The sequence below is a fragment of the Conger conger genome, chromosome 3, assembly GCF_963514075.1.
Source record: "Conger conger chromosome 3, fConCon1.1, whole genome shotgun sequence".
Taxonomy (NCBI): domain Eukaryota; kingdom Metazoa; phylum Chordata; class Actinopteri; order Anguilliformes; family Congridae; genus Conger; species Conger conger.
Window position 1 is genome coordinate 61,044,124 of NC_083762.1, and position 21,780 is coordinate 61,065,903.

The 21,780-nt window shown below is 41.8% G+C and overlaps 1 protein-coding gene across 1 annotated transcript in view; it reads left to right on the top strand.

Annotated features, from left to right (window-relative positions):
- LOC133123174 (low-density lipoprotein receptor-related protein 1B-like) overlaps positions 1-21,780 on the top strand; it is a 484,946-nt gene that overhangs the window by 234,396 nt on the left and 228,770 nt on the right. The window contains exons 18-21 of the mRNA XM_061233491.1: positions 5,502-5,582; positions 6,367-6,531; positions 10,190-10,372; positions 17,982-18,182. Coding sequence (XP_061089475.1) covers positions 5,502-5,582; positions 6,367-6,531; positions 10,190-10,372; positions 17,982-18,182 — 630 coding nt within the window. The remainder of the gene's footprint in view (positions 1-5,501; positions 5,583-6,366; positions 6,532-10,189; positions 10,373-17,981; positions 18,183-21,780) is intronic.

The window sequence follows — 21,780 nt, forward strand, 5'->3', positions numbered from 1 at the left end:
TAAACTACATAGTACCTTTGGTATCACACCACCCAATTTTAGGTGAGCACAAGTATTGGAACAGAGAGTATTTAAGTAAATGAAAATAAATAACACTTAATATTTGGTTGCATATCCCTTGCTTACAATAACTGCATCTAGCCTGTGACCCATTGACATTACCAAACTTGTTGCGTTTTTCTTTTTTGCTCTCACAATGTTTCTGTCATCAACTGCAGTTGTTTTCCTTGGTCGACCTGTTCAATGTCTGTTGCTCAGTATTCCAGCGGTTTAATTATTTTTCAGGACATTCCAAGTTCTTGTACAAGCTTTCCCCAATGCATCCCCTTTGTTCTAAGCTTCAAAATGGCTTGCTTTTCTCCCAAAAGACAACTCTCTGGTCTTCATGTTGGTTTATCTCGCACAAATGCAGTCTTCACAGGCAAAACCCAAGGCTAAACCCAAGAGTAAACATTCAGAACTATTTGTTGTTTCACCAATCAATGTAACCAGACACATCTGGGCAACAAGAAACACCTGTCAGTCACATGTCCTACTACTTTGGCTCACCAAAGAATTGGGTGGTCTGATACAAAAGGTGATATGTTATAAGTTCTAGATAAAAATACCAGGAAATAAAATCTGAAATTGGGGACTGGGGCAAGAGCGCACAAAGAAAACAAGGAAAAAGGCACAAGAATAGAAAGCAAGGTCATTCCACTGAGATATTAATGGTGCTTAAATAGCGAAATGGACAAAATGGATGTGTGCTTTTATGAGCTGAAAGCAGAACGCGACAGATGTCTGCCTTCAGGAAAAGAGCCGTAATACGGACTTTCTTTCACAAAAGGGACCAAAACCACATCCAGCAACCACATCCCAGTTGCTATATCTTCGGGGGAAAATGAGGGGGAATTATCAAAGGCACGCTAGCCTCACAGACATGAATTATTTGGGCCCATCTGGTCCGGTATTGTGGAAGCCACATCAAGGGACTCTTAAAAGAGCTGTCCGTTTGACCTCTGCAAAAAGGGTGGCATGAATGCACTTTTTTAGCAAGTCGGTTCATACCCTCTGTAAGAGCTTACCTTCTTAGAAATATAAGTTTCAACAAGTTGATTCCTCAGCTCAGGAAAAAGCTTCCTCCGTTTCCTTGTGCGTTTTGCTGATCTTTGAGGATACATTTAGACTGGGAGAGGGTGTCTAGCTGAAGAGACTGGAACAGCAGCGAGACAGTCTCGTACCTGCAGGCGGTGACTGAAGCAGGCAGTCAGGCCTTCAAAACTGCCCTCAGAGATCCCGCATGAGATGTGAGCGCCTAGCATGAGGTTTTTTTTGGGAGGCTGGAAGGATATGTCAGCAGCTTTCAAACATTTCCTTAACGTCCTTAGTTTCTATCAAAGCAAGGACTTTCAAATCCCCATTTCAGCAGTTTGCCCATTGCTGGCATTTAGCAAAGTGCATGATGTACTTTTGGCAACCTTGAGAGTTATAGAAGCCCATTAACGTCTAAATATTGATTTTACGTTGCATATACGGTCATTATACAAACTTCCACGCTAATGTATACATAATGTCATGGCTGTTGCTTTTAATTGGCTTGCAGCTTGATCAGGGTGCCTTGCTGACGCCTTCAAAACTAAAGATGAGCGCACCAGTATGCACTCGTTAAACCTGACGTGTCCTTTTTTTTAAACGCGGGTGTCGAGTCGGAGTGCTTTATGATTTTGGAGGTTCAGCGTAACTCAAGAGGACTAAAGTTCAGCTTGAACAGTGGGAAATCTGTCTCAATTTGGCCAGAAATAACACAAACTCCCTCTACCTGAGTCTGACTCCCTTCCTCCAGAGAGGGAGGCCTCCTGAGACATTACACCACTTGGCTGCTGACCAGAAAAGGAGACATCGCTCTGAAATACAGAAGAAGATATATGAGAACTGAATGCTTAAAACTACCAGGGAGTACTGTGTATTTGTATTCATATTTATAGCAAAGGGGTGAGATTTGCATGTAAAATACTGCTGCATCAAAAGACATGGTAACTGTCAATCAGTGCACAGTGGCAGGAAGGGTGCATGTTTCTCCTGCAGAGCGGATGTTGTGTTCGACAGAACATCTGTAACTCCCACACAGTTCTGTCACTTTTTTGATGAAACTTAAACATAATTCTGATATTTCGCATCAAAGCCGTGACTGGCTGTGAACGTCAGGATCAGACACTTAAAAGCCTGCTCAACATCATGCTCTACTCGTGCCGCAGCGAAAGTTGTTGAGGAATAGATCTCGAAGAACTGGCAGAAAATACATTTCAAGGTTGCAAGGCTAAGCTCCACTTGGAACCAAAGAACAGGCATGCTTTACACTGCATACAGTGTGCCGCCTGTTGAAAATATAAATGATGAGGCTTGAAGGCATTGATTTCTTTATTTTTGCCTTGAGCTGAGCTAAGGCCTCGTTCCCTGTGTTACCCTGCATGTGTGCATAATGGTCCAGGGTTTTGTTTTTGTCTGTGCTTCTAGGTAATGGTGGCAATCATCAACAGCTATTATAGCTTCCATTGCTGGTGTACCAGTCATTGAGTCCTGCTCCTTGTGTCCTTACCTTAGTTCAGCATGTGCCCATTGGCAAAATATTTTCCCCTACTTGGCTGGGATTCAGAACAAATATAGAGCACTTTGGCAAATGTGCTGCATTTTATTTAGCTTTACGTACAGTAGCTTTCTCGTGTTTGGTCTGTTTTTATTTTTGAAGCTTTAGTTTCAGGTCTGGGGGCCTTTTAGGGTATGTGTCCTCAGCAGCAGAAGAGTGCCATTTCAGTTTTTATGTATTTGTTTATTTTTTTGCTGTCAACACTTCGCAAACACTTCAAAAGTGCATCAGCGTATGGCAATTGAAAGCTGACAGAAAAGTAAACCTGCCATCCCAGCTCTTACCACAGAAGAAGGAGCAGACACGAAAAGATCACAGAACCGCACTCTCCCGTGTCCGTATCCGTCGCGTGGAATAATCACCGTGTTCAAAGCTTCTGCTACAAAACGCATTATCATTTGTGCTTCCTCTGGTGTAGCTTACGCACTGCCTCGCTGCACAGCCACAAACAGCAACAGAGCACGCGGTAATTAAAGTTTATGCATGGCTTCCCTAAATCACAATCATACTGTGCCCCCCAAAAAGGTTTTCTCCTATTCAGTTATTTGATATTCCCCAGACACCGCTTTCTGCCGAAGACCTGGCATCTCTGTCATTCCGGAGCTTTCTATGGCAAGCGTGGCTTCTTGCACTCAACTCGCATCAACTGTCAGAGACAAGCCCCAAAAGTTTTACTAGGCGTGATCGGTTCAATGACCGCTTTTTTGACTTCAGAAGGCTCGGAAACATAATTATACATGCATATAAGTATTTTTTTGAAGTCTCATAGCCTCAGCTGTCAGCAAAGCTAAATGTCTCACAGGACAAGCATATGAGCTATTTCCGAAACGGAAAATGCTAGAAGGTACAACTGTCAGAAAGTTTCAGAGCTGAGGGTCTTTTGGTCTATCTTTATTAAAAACAAATCCACATAAATGGGCTGTATTAACTGGGGCATTTTAAATTATGCCATTCTCTTTGGGCAACTCAATAAGGATGTAGTTAATTGGTGAAATTAGAAGTCCCTCTCACTCCATTTCCAGTGTTGCATAGCATCGTGTTCATGTTTCTGTGTGTTTCCATTTTGAGAGCTATTGCACTTCTGACATTTTTTCTCGATGCATGCAATTCCAATTAATTCTCTAAAGCTGTAATTAATTCTGCCAATTCTTGCATCTACATTTTTGTCTCAATTCAACACACTAATTTCACAGAAACATTGAAGTATGCATTTTTGTTTTGACATGACTGTCATTAAGTGTTCTTTTGTACAGCATGTAATTAACCAGTTCATTACAAAAGACAGAGGGAACACAAATACTACAGTTGTGCCAAGGAAAGGCTAGACCTCTGTTTACTGGTGTGTACCATGACAAATCAGCTCTTCTAGGCAAAGTCCTACACAGATAGATAAAAATGATTACTTCCTTAGCCACAATGGCATAAAAAAATGTTTACTGAATGCTTGGCTTTTGCCAGTCTTCAAGTGCCCTCATAAATGTTCAGAGGGGTTGAGGTCAGGTGATTGTGGATTGTGCAGCACTCCTTGCTCTTCTTTGGTCTTCAGGTAGCCTTGAATGGATTACATGGAAAAAATCCCAGGTTTCCAATATGGTCTCAGACATTTGGACCGCACTGTACATGACAATGTGCACATTACAGACATGTACTGACAGTTATAATCCGCCGTTCAAAACAATTACAAGAAATATGCTGAACTAAAAGTCCTGCTAATAATAAAAAGCTACAGTAGTAAATCGTACTATTATATGATACTATTAATATAGTAACTTGTTCCTGGCAGCATTTTGTTAGTTTGCAGCACCCAAACTCAATTTCCTAGAGATTCAAGGCATTTTTTTTGGCAAAATCAATGCATACTGATGATTTGTATGTGCAATAATAGAGCCTTTTCAAACTGTAAAAAATGTTTTCCTTAATGTTTTCTGTCTTAAAGTCACAGGTATGTCAAGCTTGCAAATATAGCATTCAATTATGTGTTCAAAAACAGTTCCTGGTCAATTTCAGTAGATTCAATAAGAAGTGCCAAACCTTTACTTAAAACAGGTAATGGAAACACATGCATGCAAACATCAGCCTTTAGAACCACATCGATGAATACAGAAACATGCCCCAACCCAAAATGTGTTTGTGTTAAGATGAATATCTAAATATGTGCTATTTCTTAGAAAGCATGAGTGCTGTAGATCAGCTGCTGCATTTTTAGTACTGCCTGGTAAACCATATACACTCAGTGAGCACTTTATTAGGTTGACCTGTACACCAGCTTGTTAATGGAAATAATTAATTAATCATGTGGCAGCAACTGAATGCGTACAAGCATGCATACATGGTCAGAATGGGGAAGAAATGTGATATAAGTGACTTTGCCAAATCAATAATTGTTGGTGCCAGACAGAGTGGTTTGAGTATCTCAGAAACTGCTGATCTCCTGGAATTTTCACACAAAACAGTCTCTGTAGTTTGCTGAGAATAGTGCGGAAAAAAACAAACAAACATCCAGTTCGCAGTTTGTGTTGTTAATGAGAGAGGTCAGAGGAGAAGGCCCAGACTGGTGAAACTGAAATAACCACACATTACAAAAGTGGCATGCAGAAGAGCATCTCTGAACTACTAGGCTACAGAAGCAGAAGAAATTAATCAAATAAATATCTATTAAAGTGCTCACTGAGTGTATTTGCTACATCCAGGAGCGAACAAGCAATGTCTTGTTTTATGATGTTTTTATAAAGAAATAAAGTATAATGTCACAAGGGCAGCAATGTTGAAGTAATGCTGAATGCTGTATTAGTACTGAATAGCTGAGCCAAGTAGGCTCTTTCTGAAGAATGCTCCAGCATGAATGAATCTGATTACCTTACCTTGTTCTCCACAGCATTTCCCACCTGTGAGCCCCTCACTCAGTTTAGCTGCTCCAATGGGAGGTGCATCAGTGTCAAGTGGCACTGTGACTCAGGTGAGTCTGTTTGCTATGTTCTGCGACTCACATGAATCTGTTCACTGTGTGCTGTGACTCAAGTGAGTCTGCTCTCTGGTGTGCTGTGACTCAAGTTAGTCTGTTAACTGTGTGCTGTGATTCAAATGAGTCTGCACCCATGTGTGCTGTGATTCAAATGAGTCTGCACCCCTGTGTGCTGTGACTCGACTGAATGTTCACTGTGTTCTGTGACTCACATGAGTCTGTTCACTGTGTGCTGTGACTCACATGAGTCTGTTCACTGTGTGCCTTGACTCAGGTGAGTCTGTGACTGAACACACATGATGCCCCCTTGTTAGTCAGTAGGTCACTGCACCTTATGTCCTTATTTACTATTAGTAACATTATTAGCAAGTTACAGATTTAACAGTGTCTTCAAGCATGAAACAGTCCCACCTAACGAAATACCTCAGTCGTTCTATCTAAAAGCCATATCCCTTACAAATATCATGAAGACATCTGGGCTGGGCATTGATTGATATTTGACTTTTAAAGGCTAAGTTGCATTTTACTGCTTCCACAGAGGCTTATACTTTCGCATTGAACTAGCACTGTTTCTTTTCGCAAGGCCTGACATGCCTTTAAAACCCGCACACCTTTTGTACAAGGGTTTTTTTTTGCTTTATTAGAACAAATATAGCACAGAAGTGGAGTGTGTCAGATGGGACTTTAAGCCAAGCCCCATCTGGAAACCTGTGAAGTAAGCGCATTGCCATCCCTCACGTACCCCGCCGTCCTCTTTGCCGCTTTTCCCGATCCGCAGACGACGACTGCGGGGACGGCAGTGATGAGGTGGGCTGCGTGCATTCCTGCTCCAACTCGCAGTTCCAGTGCGCCAGCGGGAGATGTGTCCCGGACCACTGGGTCTGTGACGGAGACAACGACTGCGGGGACTACAGCGACGAGAATGGAACCTGCTCCGGGGCAGGTTGGTTTACCCTCGTGTGTTGGTTTACCCCCCCGTCTGACAAAAGTTTTCATCCCGTATCAGTGTTTCTCAACTCCGGTCCTCACCAGACCCACTTGCCAGAAGGTGTTTGTTGTAACCAGGAACTCACGCACCTGGTTTAACTGATCCAGGGTATTTCTGGTGGTGTGACTGGTTCAGTCATTAAATCAGGTTGACTTCCTGGTTGCAACAAAAAACTTCTGGCAAGTGGGCCCCTGCTAACTGGAGTTGAGAAATACTGTTCTAGATTACATTTTTGTCCAAAATAATTGAAAATCTGTGAACCAATGAGGCTAGCACACGTTGTAATGCTCCAAAATCTAAATTTTTATCTCTCAGTAGAGTTGACGTTTCAGCCGAATCAAGCCTTCATCAGAACAAAAAGATGAAGGCTTGATATGGTCAAAACATCAATTCTACTGAGTGATAAATATTAGGCTCATTGTCAACTCACAGTTTCAAGGCAACTCTTTTCTCTCTGCACCTTGTGATATTTTGCTGGTGTGCGTGTGTCTCTTAAAAGCTTGTTGAAAATGTCAAATTTTTTGGCAAATTACTCTGCCTTTTGTTCACTGAAGTATTAAAAAATAGTTTATTCGTTTCATAAACTGAATTACAGAATGTAATAGGAATGGTCACGTGAAATAATTATGTCAGAGGTGTGGGTCGATGGCTTTCAAAAAGTAGACAAAAAAAAAGAAAACTGATGATTTGTATGCAATAATAGGAGACTTTTTCAAATCAGGAAAATTGTTGCCTAATTTTGTCCATCTTGTAAAGACACAGCTCTGATAACTTGCAAATAGAGCCATTCCTGGTCAATTACAGTAGCACCGTATTTTACAAACCTATACTGGAAACAGACAAATGCAAACACATTAATGCAAAAATAAACCTTTAGAATCACATCCACAAATACAGAAACGTGCCTCAATCCAGAATGCAATTGTGCTAAATTGAAGTTATCTAAATACTTGTTCATACATTGAATACTTCAGTAGATCAGATCATTAGTCAGATCAGTGGCCCCAATTGGCTGAGACTGTTCCAGACCACTCATTGTTTACACGGATCATTGTTTCAAATCTCGCAAGGTGAGCACAAACGAAGAAGCCAATCGCTCTCCAGTCCTAGGCTACTTAACCAAAGGCATCTTCCAGTGCCTCATTAGATTTTTATTTAATGCTTTTTTAAAATTAAAAACAAGAGTGTCGGTTGAGGAAATGAGAAGAGTGAACATTAGAGAGCTACCACAATCAAAGCACGGTAATGGAGGAAGCTGCTGATGTAGAAAAATTGTAATGTTGTTAAAGATTGTAATGTTGTTGAACATTACGCTGACTTCGCTGGTTGGCATGACGGAATTAAGGCCTGCAAAAGGATTCGTGTAGGTGTTACTGAAACACACAACTCTGACACTGAAATTAGCGCTCTTTAGCAAATGCTTCCATTTGCTCTCATTGCTTTGGGTAGCTGCCACCACTTATGTGTCCGAAATTACAAATTGAACAAACTCTGGCCTCGGGTTATAAGATCAGTTCTTTAATCACTACTCCACATTGCTGCCATTTCACAACTCTATTACAGGTCTATTAAGTTGAAAATTTCTACCCGCATAGAATGTCTTAATTAACTTTGGACTTTTGGAAAACAATGCACAATGCATTTTCTTTTGAGGTTGCATAGTTTAGGATAGTTTGTTCTAAAGCACTGCCTTTTGGAAATACTGTGAAACCTCACGATGATGTGAATTTGGATATAACGCAATCATCACTTGTCTTTCGTTTCCTCAACATTTCTTTTTATTTGAAATGTTAAAAGACATCTTGACAAAGACATCTATAACGCACCCAACATTATTCCTATTGTATGGTAACTAGTGCTGCAGTGTTTTGGTACTTGAAACCAAATCAAATGTCATTTATAGCTAGGTTTTACACAGTAATAAGTTATATTTTTCACATGTGTTTTGTGTGTAACTTATTTTCTATGTGTTAAACTTCGTTTTATCCATATGTGTGCATCAGTCATACTGTATGCTTCATGATTTTCTTATTCAAAATGGAATAAAGGAAGTACTTTTATCTCACGCATACATGTAGTTTGGCTTTGGCCTTACAGTATAACATGGTTCAAAACGAGTCAAGCAATCCCCCCTCTTTTTCATACAGTAACTGGAAGACTGACGGAAAAAGTATTATTTTTCATTAACCTAGGACCCCGCATTTTACACAATGAATTTTTTTTGGACCCCGCTTATCGCATTACAGCAAGGTTTTACTGTACCGATTTAAAACCTTAGAAAAACCTTCTCGACCAGGTTTAATTAGTCCCTTCTGCTTCGAGGACCTCGCAGCCCGGATTTGAATACTTTAATCTGTTATTGTTTTGCTGAAGATTGGATACGCGCCGTGAAACGGTTATAACCTGGTAGTTTTGCTAAAAAGAGGCCGCTATTCATCAAAAGACTCTGGGAAGCTGCCTGTCTGGTCTCGAGAGTCCGGCCCAGCTCAGAGGTACCAGCTGTGGGCCAAATCGCACACCTCGTCCCAAAGCAAAGAACAGAAAGGGGGGGAAAAGAACTGTGTGTATTACATTACTTTACTTTACTTTTTTTTTCCCGAGGAAAGGCCTTTATTTTTAAGTTTGTTTACAAACCGCTAACAAAACCTGTGCACACTTGCACTGGGAAGAGTGTACAGGCTTGTGAAATCTTCTCTTGTTCCAGGTGGTCTTAGCAGCAGGTAGAAAATATTTAAGTGCACCTTTTTTATCATGGCCCTCCAAAAAACCTATACTCCCATTTTGCAGGACAAAAATCCTTTTCTTATTCATTCTTCTTTTGTTTCCACTGCCATGCTGTCTTATAAGAAGATATTTCATAAGAGATTAACAACTCAAGACTCTCATATTTGCGCAAAAATGTAATATTCATAAAAGTATTGACACAGCACTCCCGCTGTTTGACGTTCGTATCGGAATCTCAGAACGTTTATATTTGATTTGTGTTTCCGTGAGCCCTCGCTTAACCCCGGTCGTCTTTACAAACGTATGTCAACAGCTCATCTCTCCTATCGTGTTGCCACAGTGACCATTCCTGTCATTACAGAGACTAGAGAGATGAGGAAAATAGGCTTACCTCTGGCAGACAAAGGCATCGCCCCTCCCCGCTTCCTGTCTGTCTCCGAATCTCGACAGGGAGCGTGTTTTGTTTTTGTTTTTCCTCTTAGGGCGGATGGACTGTGGAACACCGAGCCTGGCCTCGCATGTAAATGTCGTTCCGAGATCGGGCAGACGGCGCGGAGCTAACACGAGCCTCAAATTGAAATGTCATCCATCGCCATCAGTGCTACATGACAGTCATAATGGGGAATTTGTAGGCGCGCCGCTCTTAAGAGCTCGCTAACTGCTCGAGCTCACTAAAACCCAGGGAGGAAATGGGCCTGGAAGCTTTGGGTGATGGAGGTGGGGGGGGGGTAGGCGGAGGGGGGGTGGGGGCACGCCTTATTTTTATGGGCCCGTGATTGATGACCATGCCTCTTCCGCGGAAAAGTGCAAGAACTGGAGGAAAAAAACGCTCCCCTGTAAAATCGGTAACCCTCCACGGGCCTCTCTCTCTCTTTCTCCCCCTGCCCAGCCCTGCTTCCTGTCAACGACTGCAGCGGGGAAGAGTTTTACTGTCGCGCCGACGGCACCTGCATCCCGGAGCGCTGGCGCTGCGACGGGGACAAGGACTGCGAGGACGGCAGCGACGAAGCCAACTGCGAGGGGACCCGCCGGCTGTGCGACCCCAAGGCCAAGTTCACCTGCAGGGCCTCAGGTACGGAGCTCCAGTCCACCGCCATTTTAAACAGGGACTGGAACAGGGACGGCCAAGATTTCTGGATTTCAGACCGACTTCAGCTCTTAATTATTTCATTAGCCCAATCATTTACACATTCTGTCATTTTTAGCCACATTCCATGATATAAACAGCTAGCTGATGAATGTTCTTGTCTTGGAGCATTTTATTGTGGTCTAATTTACGAGTTAATTGGTCTCGGCGCATATGGCTAATTAGCCGATTGAGCCATGTTAACTGGTGGCAGCAAAATCCTGCATACGCACTGGCCCTCCAGAACTGGAGTTGTCCATCCCTGGACTAGACCCTTCTGAGCTGGCCCAACGTACTTTCCGTTCCCTCAGCGGCGCCTAGAAGGCTGCTGTCTCCAAGACTGCAAAGCGGCCAGCGGGTTCAGTTCAGCCAACCACAGACGATGTGTAGGCCACATACTTCTTCACAGGCAGTTTTTCCCTTAATGTATTTTATATCAAATCCATCTGTAGCTACATTACTGAGCTAGCTAGTTTGCTAGCTTGCCGCTATTAGTTCTATAGCTCTAAAATCCGCTTCCTTCTAGGCGTCACTGAGGGAAGGAAAGTACCTCGAGCTATGAGACGCTCACTCAGGAAGTAGTGAGCGGATCGCGTTGCCATGGCAGCCGGAGGGTCACATGGCAGCAGGATATGGGCGGCCTTGGTTGCAGAGGGGAAACCATATCAGCAGGGCTCCAGCACTCATGCCCTGCCACACGGTTGGGGGTCAATTGCTTTTTCAATGCATTCAATTCAGGAAAGGAATTTAACCTTTTGAAGGTTGGTAGGTTTTGTAATTTTATTTTTAAAATAGATTCTACGTTAGTGTTAGAGGAACTCCATTGCTTTCAATTGCCAGTAGTAATTATGGTATTCAGCATTAGAATGCGCAGTTAAGAACATCCTAATCCTATTTTATACCTTAACAGATTAAATCCTTTTCTCCAATAAAAAAATGACATTTAATATTTTGAACACAAATGCAAACATTTTTTGTATTTTTCTTTTTTCTTTTTTCTTTGGAAAATATGCAGATTATCTCATGAATTATTATCACACATTTGCGTATTAGTTAAAACACTTTTTTGTTTCAGTGGATTAAGTCAGAGTTCATATTTCTCTTTCAGTGAGATGAATGACTCAGTAGCTGGGGGATTACAGAGGGGGTTTTCACATTTTTGTTCTATTGATGAATTATTAAAGAACCCTATGTATATGTATATATTTTTTTTTTTGGTGCGATTCTTCCACATAAAAACCCCATAAAATAGAAATTAAATAACGTTTGTGCTTGGTATACTTCACAAAGCTGGCATGCAAATATCTCTATTAAGTACTTTAAGTTGTTTCTGATCATTGTTTCATACTGTACATTTTATGAAGCTTTTGTAGTTGTAGAAGCTAAATATCATAATAGAATTTTTTTTACCTATCCAGCCAAATTCACCTTTTTCACCTGTGATCCCTTACCTTAAATTAAATTATTTAACTGGGGGTGGATCTCATAGCCCAATAACAGGATGTTTATTTATTTATTTTCCAGTGTGTTAATCTTACTTCAATTCATTGTGTGAACTGTCTGAATTGAAGCAGAATTGACCCCCGACTTTGGGCCAGTTGGGAAGACTGACCACAATTCCTCTCGATTTACTCAATGAATGTCTTGATTGGGGCAAAAAAACTCACTGTCCAAGAAAGACAGCAAATATTCTGCACTTGGATTTTCTAGGAACATATTTGAATAGTCGTGTTCTTTGAAGTAAATCCTATTTGTCCATCTGATATTCACAAATTATTAGACTGCTTGTTCATGTTGGTATGTGAATTGTTCATTTATAATGAATGTTGTTAGCAGACCTGGGTCAAATACGTAACTGTTTTGGATTCAAATGCTTTTCTCTGTTTTTCTGAGGTTGTCTGGTGTATTGGAGCCTATGAAATTCTCTCAGAAAGCACAAGCCCCCGCCTTCTGGTTGTATTGATTGTCTTAATTGCTCCAAGCAAGATGAGTCGAGCACATATTTGAATCCAAAACAATTACGTATTTGACCCAGGTCTGGTTGTTAGAAGCTGTTTTTTCCCCACTCCAATCCTGGAGTAAAAGATTGAATCCAGGTTGCATGGCCCAGAACCCAGTTCCAGCATCTCGCACTCCTAATCTCCCGCTCCCCGAATACCGCATTTGCCATGCTAAACTGGATCGTTTTTGTTTGGCATTTTCTCATGCTTCCTAAAATAGTTTCATATGCCTCTTGTAATTCGAGTCAGGGAGGGGATTTTCAATTCCCCCTGCGAGTAGGGATCAGGTGTTCCTCTGAAGGAGATGTCCTGCACAAGCCAATATTGATCCTTCCCGTGAAGTGCATTTCACAGAAAAATGGAGCACTGAAGCCACGAAGCCAAGAAAAAAAGAGAAGAAAAGTGTTTCGCCTTTCTTCTGCGATAGCCCCGCCGTCGTCCAGAAATGGACTACAGAAAAGTGCCGACGATCATTGTGCTCGTGCAGAGCCAAAATGTCCGTCTGGCCTCTTCCTGTTTCTGCCAGATGTGATGTCGGCTAGGCTAGCACCTTTTTTTATTAGTCCCGGCTGCGCCACAAAGTGTTTGTAGGGCTCAAAATTTTGTCCGTTGGCCACGGTGCTTAAGAACGTACCCTGCTTTGAATGCTGAGGCCCAGGGCACTTAAGCAGAGGCTTTGCAAAACTTATTGAATCAGTTTGGCAGGAACGGGGAGAAAGCTGAACGTTCCCAAGTTGCAAAAATAATATGTTCGAAAGCTTAGAGAGGGAGGGCCCTTTAACCTCTGGAAATGGCAACTCGGTCTTACTGTACCTCCGCTTTTAGAAAAATACTATAAAACTCCCCCAGATACAGCACTCCGGTGGCGTTTGTGTCCCATCTGTCGATACACCCCCCCCCCCCCCCCCAACCAACCACGTCATTACTTCTCTCACCACACACTGATGAAAAGTTTAAATGAATTCTCACCTGGATCCCTGTCGCGCGGTGCAGAAGGAGAAGCAGAGATTAGCGGACGGAGATAATTGCATTGCGGGGGGAGAGCGCAGTAGGGCGTCCGTAGCTTTATCTGCAGTCATCTTAATGGAAATACCACTGTACCGAGTCTCTCCACACCAGCACCGAGGGGGCAGACATGCCAAGCCCTCAGCCAACAGGTAAACACAGTTCTGTAATTGCAAATGAACCCTTTGAAGAGGAGGTTTTTTTATTTTTGGAATGTTTATTGACGATTCCGAGTCAGTGTTCTAGAACACTCTATCACATTCTATTACCAGTAGTGATTGTTTCATGTTCAATCAGCAATAGAAGAACTCGGTGACAGTTTACAATATGGTTCATGAATTGGCATTAACTAATGTAATTGTTAACATTAATTAATGATGGACAAATACATCAATTAAGCATGAAATTAACTTCATTTGTTAAAACTAACTGATGTATTTGTGATAAGATATTTAGTTATTAACAAACCATATGATTAAGTTATAATTAGTTAACCAATAAAACTGACTTTTTCATTCCAATATGAATTGGCAATAACTAATATGAATGAATGATGTAGAAAGACATGCACGGAGCTGTCCAAATTAACTTCTCAGTAGTAGTTAGTGAACAACTACATTAGAACCTTATTGTACAGTGTTATCGAACATTTTCACCCATTTTCAAGCTTTGCCTGTCTGGCCTGTCATTCCCGTTAATTAGTTTTTGCTTTTATTTATGTATTTATTTAACGTGAAGTTAATTAAGAATGAACAAACAGTCAGGAGCCTTTTAACCTTTATTGAAACTTTGACTGTACAGAACATTTGGAAAGTTCTGTAGGCTCCAGTGCTCAGCTTCCAAAAATGATGTTCTTGTTAGTCATTTATTCGAAAATGTGTCCAAACTGGATGATTGGTGCAAAAAACTTTCAGTAAGTGTAAATCTTAAGCAAACCTGAAGAGTAAGGCTGGATTCCTTTGTGTTTTGGTTGATTAACTGGCTGGACTGGGCTCCAAAGTTAATCATTGCTTGCCTTGCCCTAACCTTTCATGACTTGGCTTAGTTTTACTTGGATTAGTTTTTTTTTATGGCTATCATGTTTTGTTCCAGATGATTCTGAACACTTTCCAGCATGAAAACAAAGGCCTAGCAGGTCAACACAGTGAAAACAAAATGGAGGTTGGTGGGGGTATCAAAACAATCTCACAAGTGTGCTGGGCTTGTACCGCTATCGATTGCTGCAAAAACACAATCGGACACAGCCCCTTTCTGCATTCGCTTTGTCGTGAACCAGAACAGATTACCTCGGTACCTGGCAAAGGATGCCTTTTTCAAATATATTGTTTCATTAGTGGCCATAGAAAAGCAAGTAAACTGACTGATTCTCTGGATTACTCATCAATAAAACAGATTAAAGCTGAGCTGGGCTGCTGGTGTGGTAACAGCATCAATTTAATGTGTGTCTCCATCCACCCGGTTTACACACACACACACACACGCGCGCGCGCGCACTCAAATGTACGCTTCGCTTCATCCAAGGTGCGATATTTTGCCAATAGCTGTTCCAGACCGGGCAGTTACATCTAGAGAGTGTCTTCCACTTTACGGATGGATTTCAAAGGGAGAAAAAATGTGGGATTCAAAGGAACCGAATGAATGGAGGTTGAGTCAAAACCCAGCGTGGGCCCTCTCCGTCTATTTCTGAGAAGGCAAGGCTGCGCGCTTCATATTGTTTTCACAGCGTGCGGAAGGCGCGGTCTCATTCTCCAGTCTCTGAGTCCGTGTGATTATTTTCGCCCAGACTCCTGATGGGCGCTCTATCACTTCTGCCCCTCCACGCATGAACGATCGATCGTGAGTCGGGAGGTGGGATGTGGGGAGAGTGTGCCCCCCCCCCCCTCCCCCCATCTGGGTCTGGGGCAGCACCGCCATGCCACAGCAGGGGACGGGTGATGACCACCCCCTCTTTCTCTGTTCACGCTTCGCCATCGTTTTTTCTTCTCCTCACGTTTCCCATGTTACTAAAGGCTGTGGTACAATAATACCTTCAGTTTTAGACTCTGGGGACGAGTGTGCTATGTAAATGCCTTTAAAAATATTCTAATAATATGCACTGCAAGAAGTGACTGTCTTAGCAAGTGTTTTAGATCTTGTTTTTTTTCTGTCAAATGTAGAAAATATTGACTTGTTTTAAGTAATTCCTTGAAATTAGTCAAATTGTCTTACCTCATTAGCAGTGTTATTTAATTTAAAAAATGAGTTTACGTCTCAATATTTTTTATTTTTGCAGTGTACACACTATATATACACATACCACTTCATTAGGTAGACCTGTACACCAGCTTGTTAATCCATCCATCCATCCATTATCTGAACCCGCTTATCCTGATCAGGGTCGCAGGGGGGCTGGAGCCTATCCCAGCATACATTGGGCGAAAGGCAGGAATACACCCAGGACAGGTCGCCAGTCTATCGCAGGGCACACACACCATTCACTCACACACTCACACACTCATACCTACGGGCAATTTAGACTCTCCAATCAGCTTAACGTGCATGTCTTTGGACTGTGGGAGGAAACCAGAGTACCCGGAGGAAACCCACGCAGACACGGGGAGAACATGCAAACTCCGCACAGAGAGGCCCCGGCCGACGGAGATTCGAACCCAGGACCTCCTTGCTGTGAGGCGGCAGTGCTACCCACTGCACCATCCGTGCCGCCCAGCTTGTTAATGCAAATATTTATTCAGCCAATCATGTGGCAACAACTAAATGCATAAAAGCATGGCCAAGAGGTTCCGCAGTTTGTCAGACCAAATGTCAGAATAGGGAAGAAATGTGATCTTTGACCATGGAATAATTGTTGGTGCCAGACAGGGTGGTTTGAGTATCTCAGAAACTGCTGATCTCCTGGGATTTTCATGCACAATAGTCTCTAGAGTTTGGTGCGAAAAAAATAAAACATCCAGTGAGCAGCAGTTCTGTAGGCAAAAACATGTTATTCATGAGAGAGGTATACACTCAGCGGCCACTTTATTATGCATTTATTAGACTTATTTTTTATGCATTTATTATGTATTTATTATATATTTCGGGTTCAACATGTTCAGAGATGCTGTTCTGCATACCACTGGTTATTTGAGTTACTGTCACATTCCTGTCAGCTTGAAGCAGTCTGACGACTCTCATTGACAATGCGTTTTCACCCACAAATTGGCTAAATAAATAAATAAATGATTGGCTGTTGAGATATTTGCATTAATGAGCTGGTGCACAAGTGAACCTAATAAAGTGTATACATGCATGTTCCATGGTGTATTTCTTCTTGAGATGAATTTATTTTTTGGAATAATATTTATAGCTTTGTGCCACATGCCACCTTCATCCTGCAATGAAAGTATATTATCCGTCTCGTCGTCTAGGGAATGCTTCAGATATTGACTAAAACATCAATGTGAGTGGAACTTTACCGGTGGTCTTGTACAATCATGAAAGGCAGGCAGACAGGCACTTACCTCCTTGCATTGCTTCCCGTGAAGCCAACAGCCCCCACCATTGGATGTCACAATACATTTTGTACAGTGAGGTTTTTTTTTCCTAAAAAACCCTCCTGAAAATTTCAGCTAAGACCAGCTGGGATTCTAAGCTTGGTTTAAAATGGTTTAGGGTGTGTTTTCTTGGTGGTCATAGCTGGTCCGTGGCTGGTCAAAGCTGGTCTCTAGCTGGTCAAGCTGGTCAAGCTGGTAGAGTACCACTCTACCACTGGTAGAGTGGTCTGGTAGAGTGGTCACCTGGTGGATGACAAGCTAAAAGTGTCCACAAGACAGCTTATACCAACTTCACCAGCTTTCGCTGGTTTTAGATGGAATTTTCAGCAGGGAAGTGTTTTGTTTTGTTTTGTTTTTTGTTTTTTTCTAAAAGCGTTGTGGCCATATCTGTGGCTTCGGAAAAACTAGTTATCTGGGTAGGTCACTATCTTCCTCCATGTTAAATCTGGGAGAACCTGCTCTTCTAACTTTCCACACTCCTCTACCCAAAGCTCTTCACCTGGTCATATGCCAACACCGCTCCCTGCTCAAACCAGTAATCAGACCCCCAACATTGCTAATTAACTATTTTATCGTTGTTTCATAATGAAACAACTAATAATACAGAAAAATGAGGGAACAGTGTTCACGTCTGCCTTGTTATGTACCTGTCTTAAAACACCTGGCAACATACAGCATGTAAAGAAGGTCATCTGTCTAGTGGTACTTTAGGTTAACATGAGGCTTCTTGACTAATAATGGGCCAATGTGCTTGCTTCGTGATATCGAGTTACATTGATGCTCTCAGCCTGTTGCTCTGGAAAAGATAATCTTTTCCAGTGCGATTGAGATTGCTGTTATTTCCCGTGAGAATTGTTTGGGTGTAAGACAGAGCTTGGAAAAGCATGTCTCTCACACCCCAAAGAGTGAAAGTTGGCAACCCTGTAACATTGTCCATTGACAGCTCTTGACCAGCCTGAGTCGTCACAGCTTAACACTATACGTCTCTGACCCTTATTCCCATTTTTTCCTGCCCAAAAGGGAAGTGCATCAGCAAAAACTGGGTCTGCGACGGGGACAACGACTGCGAGGATCTTTCCGACGAGGAGAATTGCGAGGTGTCCGTCTGCAAGCCCCCAAAATACTCCTGCGCCAACGACACGTCCACCTGTCTGCAGCCGGAGAAGATCTGCAACGGCAGGGCGGACTGCGCTGACCAGTCAGACGAGGGACCGTTCTGTGGTGAGAATGACTGTGGAATGTTCTAGACCAGGGGTTATGAGACAATACTTGGGTAATTGCGCCTCTCCCACCCACCCCCCACCCCCCCCCCCCCCCCCCTCCCCTCACCACCATTCTTTAAAGATATACAGTACTGTGCAAAAGTCTTATTATAACTTTCTGTACAGATAAGATTATTTCAAATAATTCAATGAAAAGTCGTAAATAAACATATGATACATTTTACGTTACCTTTTAGTAATTGGGCAGAATAGTTCAAAACTGAATCAAATCAATATTTTTTGTGACCACCCTTTTTTTTTTTTTTCGTTAAAACTGCATCACTTCTCTGAGATAGCCAACGCTGTCCTGCAGTTCTATAAGACAATCAGCAGGGAAGTTATTCCAAGCCTGTTGGAAAACTTGCCACAGGTCTGCTGTAGACTTTGGTTGGCTCCTTGCTTCTGATCTCAGACAGCTTTGATCAAGTTTTTATGTAAAAAGTAGTCAATTGCAATATGTTACTTTTAGCGCAATACAAAAACTGTAAAATTAAATTTTTTGGGAGATGAATATTTGGAAGTCTCAAATGTGTTCTTTTATACTAACACATACAAAAAAATAAACATATATATAATAAAGTCTACGGTGCCTAAGACTTCTGCACAGTACTGTATATATTAAAGAAAATATGTATTATCTTGTGTGCACAACATAAGGAAAATATGCGTCTTTAAACCTCAGGGGCTCAGTACAAAGCAATATTTTGCAAACTAAAACATACCCAGAGTGGGCAAAATAAGAGAGAAAGCCTGGCAGGTATTTGCAGATAAATTAAATTTGTAAGAAGACTTTTACTCGCTTTCTGATCCATTCAGTGCCACTGCACTGAAACATGCAATTCATTTTCATGAATAATATAATTTAATATTTCAGTGTGGTTGCATTATCGACAAAAAGCAGTCTTCTTATGAATATAAGTCGTAAATGTGTAACAACTAACTTGTGAAGGTTAGTGGTTAACAACACTTATGAGCTGCGTTACATGGCAACATATTTGTTTGTGATTATGTAAATATCACCACTGTGAAATCCTCTCTCAAATTATATCAGTTTTACCTCAACTTTGCATTGCATTTATATATGAAACAAATGAACAAATTATTAAGTGCACATTGCGAAGTATGAGGCAAATCTGCCTAATTTGTGAGCTTGATTTGTGAAACCGAAAATTCTGACTTCATCCCAAAACCACCAACAGAATTAGCCACGTACATGAAACAGGGCCCTGGTCTTCATGTTTAAGCTACTTTTGTTTGTGGCTGCAGTGCCACTGCTCTCAAAAATCTCTTCATGTTGCTTAGCTAGACAGCATGCAAATGGTTCCCCAGAGACCACAGGTCAATATAATAACTATAAGATTACAATGGGTTACTCTACTAACTAAATTTGTATTCATTTGGTATTTACTTTTCAATTATACCACGGGTTTGAAAACAGGCAAAGAAAAACAAAATAAAGTGTACTCCCTGAAATCTCAAGGTATTTCGTACGGTATGCTATTTCAAATTGAGAGCAAAAAACAAACAACTTGAGTGATTTTTAATTTTTTTATATTTTACATCAGTTTATTTATTCTACTGTATGTTTAGCACATTTTCTGAACTTCTTGCTCAATTATGAATTCACTCCATTGCGAGTGCCTCTTCAACTTCAAATCTTTGTGCCTCCCATGCAACTCTCTTGCAACTGTTTTTCTTTTTAAAAGTATTTCATTAATGTATATCTCCATCTGGGTCAAATACGTAATTGTTTTGGATTCAAATACATTTCTAAACTTTAATGAGCTTGTCTGGAGTATTGCAACCTATTAAATACTCTCAGAACGTGCAAGCCCCGCCTTCAGGTCCTCCCTGCCTTCTGGCCCCAGGCAAGATGAATCGAGCACAAAAAAGTATTTCAATCCAAAGCCATTACGTATTTGCTCCAGGTCTGCCCCATATACAGACTGAGTCCAGGTGGCACTTATTGTCTGCATATCGAGGCGACTAATTTGGTTGGTCACCATTCACAGCACTGGCATGAGCAAGGGAAATGTTCTGCGTCACAGTGAATGACTGCAGGCTTTAAAGTAGACTATGGAGACTCGGAGTCTGACACATATGATTTGTGTGCTCGGATATGCAATTTTTCCCTAATTTCATCTTGATCAGAAAGGACGAAAAAAAGTCCTTAGTGAGCCTGAAATCCCGATGCGCTACTTTCCGACAACATCGGTTATGCTGTTCACATATCCGTTATAATTTATATTTTCATAGCTCTGCCATATTAAAAAATGGTCTGCCTGTAGTGTAAAATAAAAAATAAGTAAATAAATAAAATATGGTTTCACTGGCTAACAAGTCAGAATTTATAGTTGGTGTCTGCAGTTTGCTAATGGTATGGTAAATACTTAATGGGGAGAATTTTATTGGCTCATTAATTATGTACCTTTCATTATTACATACTGTCTCTGTCACCTCTTTAGTTTCCAGTGTAACATCGAACCACGCTGATGATAAAATGGATATTTTGTGAAAGTGATTGAAGAAGAGATTGGTTTATTTTCTTAAACTTGAGCTTTACAGTGGGTTGACTTCACAGAAATAGTGATTACTCTGTCGGTGTTTAGACTGGATAGTTCTGCTTGCACTTTGACCGGTATTGCCCCGAGACATTAGCCTGAAGGACCGTATGGAAGCGTTTGTTGTTGAGAATTGTGATGGGAAGTCGAGGGGATGGTGATGGGGACAGACCGTTACAGAGCGATAAATAAGCAGGCCTGTTTCACTCTCGCGTTATGTGTGCTCTAATTCAGCAGAGATAGGCTTTTGTGTGCCTGTTATCAATCAGCAGCCAGCCCCATGTTTTCTGCCTGCACTGTCCTGCAGGGGAGTCCACCAGACAATTAAGTACAGAAGAACCTCAGAGAAACCAACACGGGAAGGAAGGTCGTTCGGAACGCTGAAAATGTCTGTGCTCTGAAAGTGTTGTTGAAATACACCCATTACATTATATTACACCCATTCCATCCATCCATTATCCTAACCCGCTTATCCTGATCAGGGTCGCAGGGGGGCTGGAGCCCATCCCAGCATACATTGGGCGAAAGGCAGGAATACACCCAGGACAGGTCGCCAGTCCATCGCAGGGCACACACACCATTCACTCACACACTCATACCTACGGGCAATTTAGACTCTCCAATCAGCCTAACGTGCATGTCTTTGGACTGTGGGAGGAAACCGGAGTACCCGGAGGAAACCCACGCAGACACGGGGAGAACATGCCGACAGGGATTCGAACCCAGGACTTGCTGTGAGGCGGCAGTGCTACCCACTGCACCATCCGTGCCGCCACCATTATATTACAGTACATTTTATTTAACAGACACATTTATCCAAATAAACGTACAAGAAAAGTACATATCAATGCCATTAGAACAAACTACAGAACAGATTGGATGAGCTAAAATTCACAAAGAAACAGTTGTATAGCCCTGAACTTTATTTCCAGGACACATGGCAAATAGGCCAAGTCGGTAAGCAATTAGGAATAATTTTAGACATCCAATGTAAGG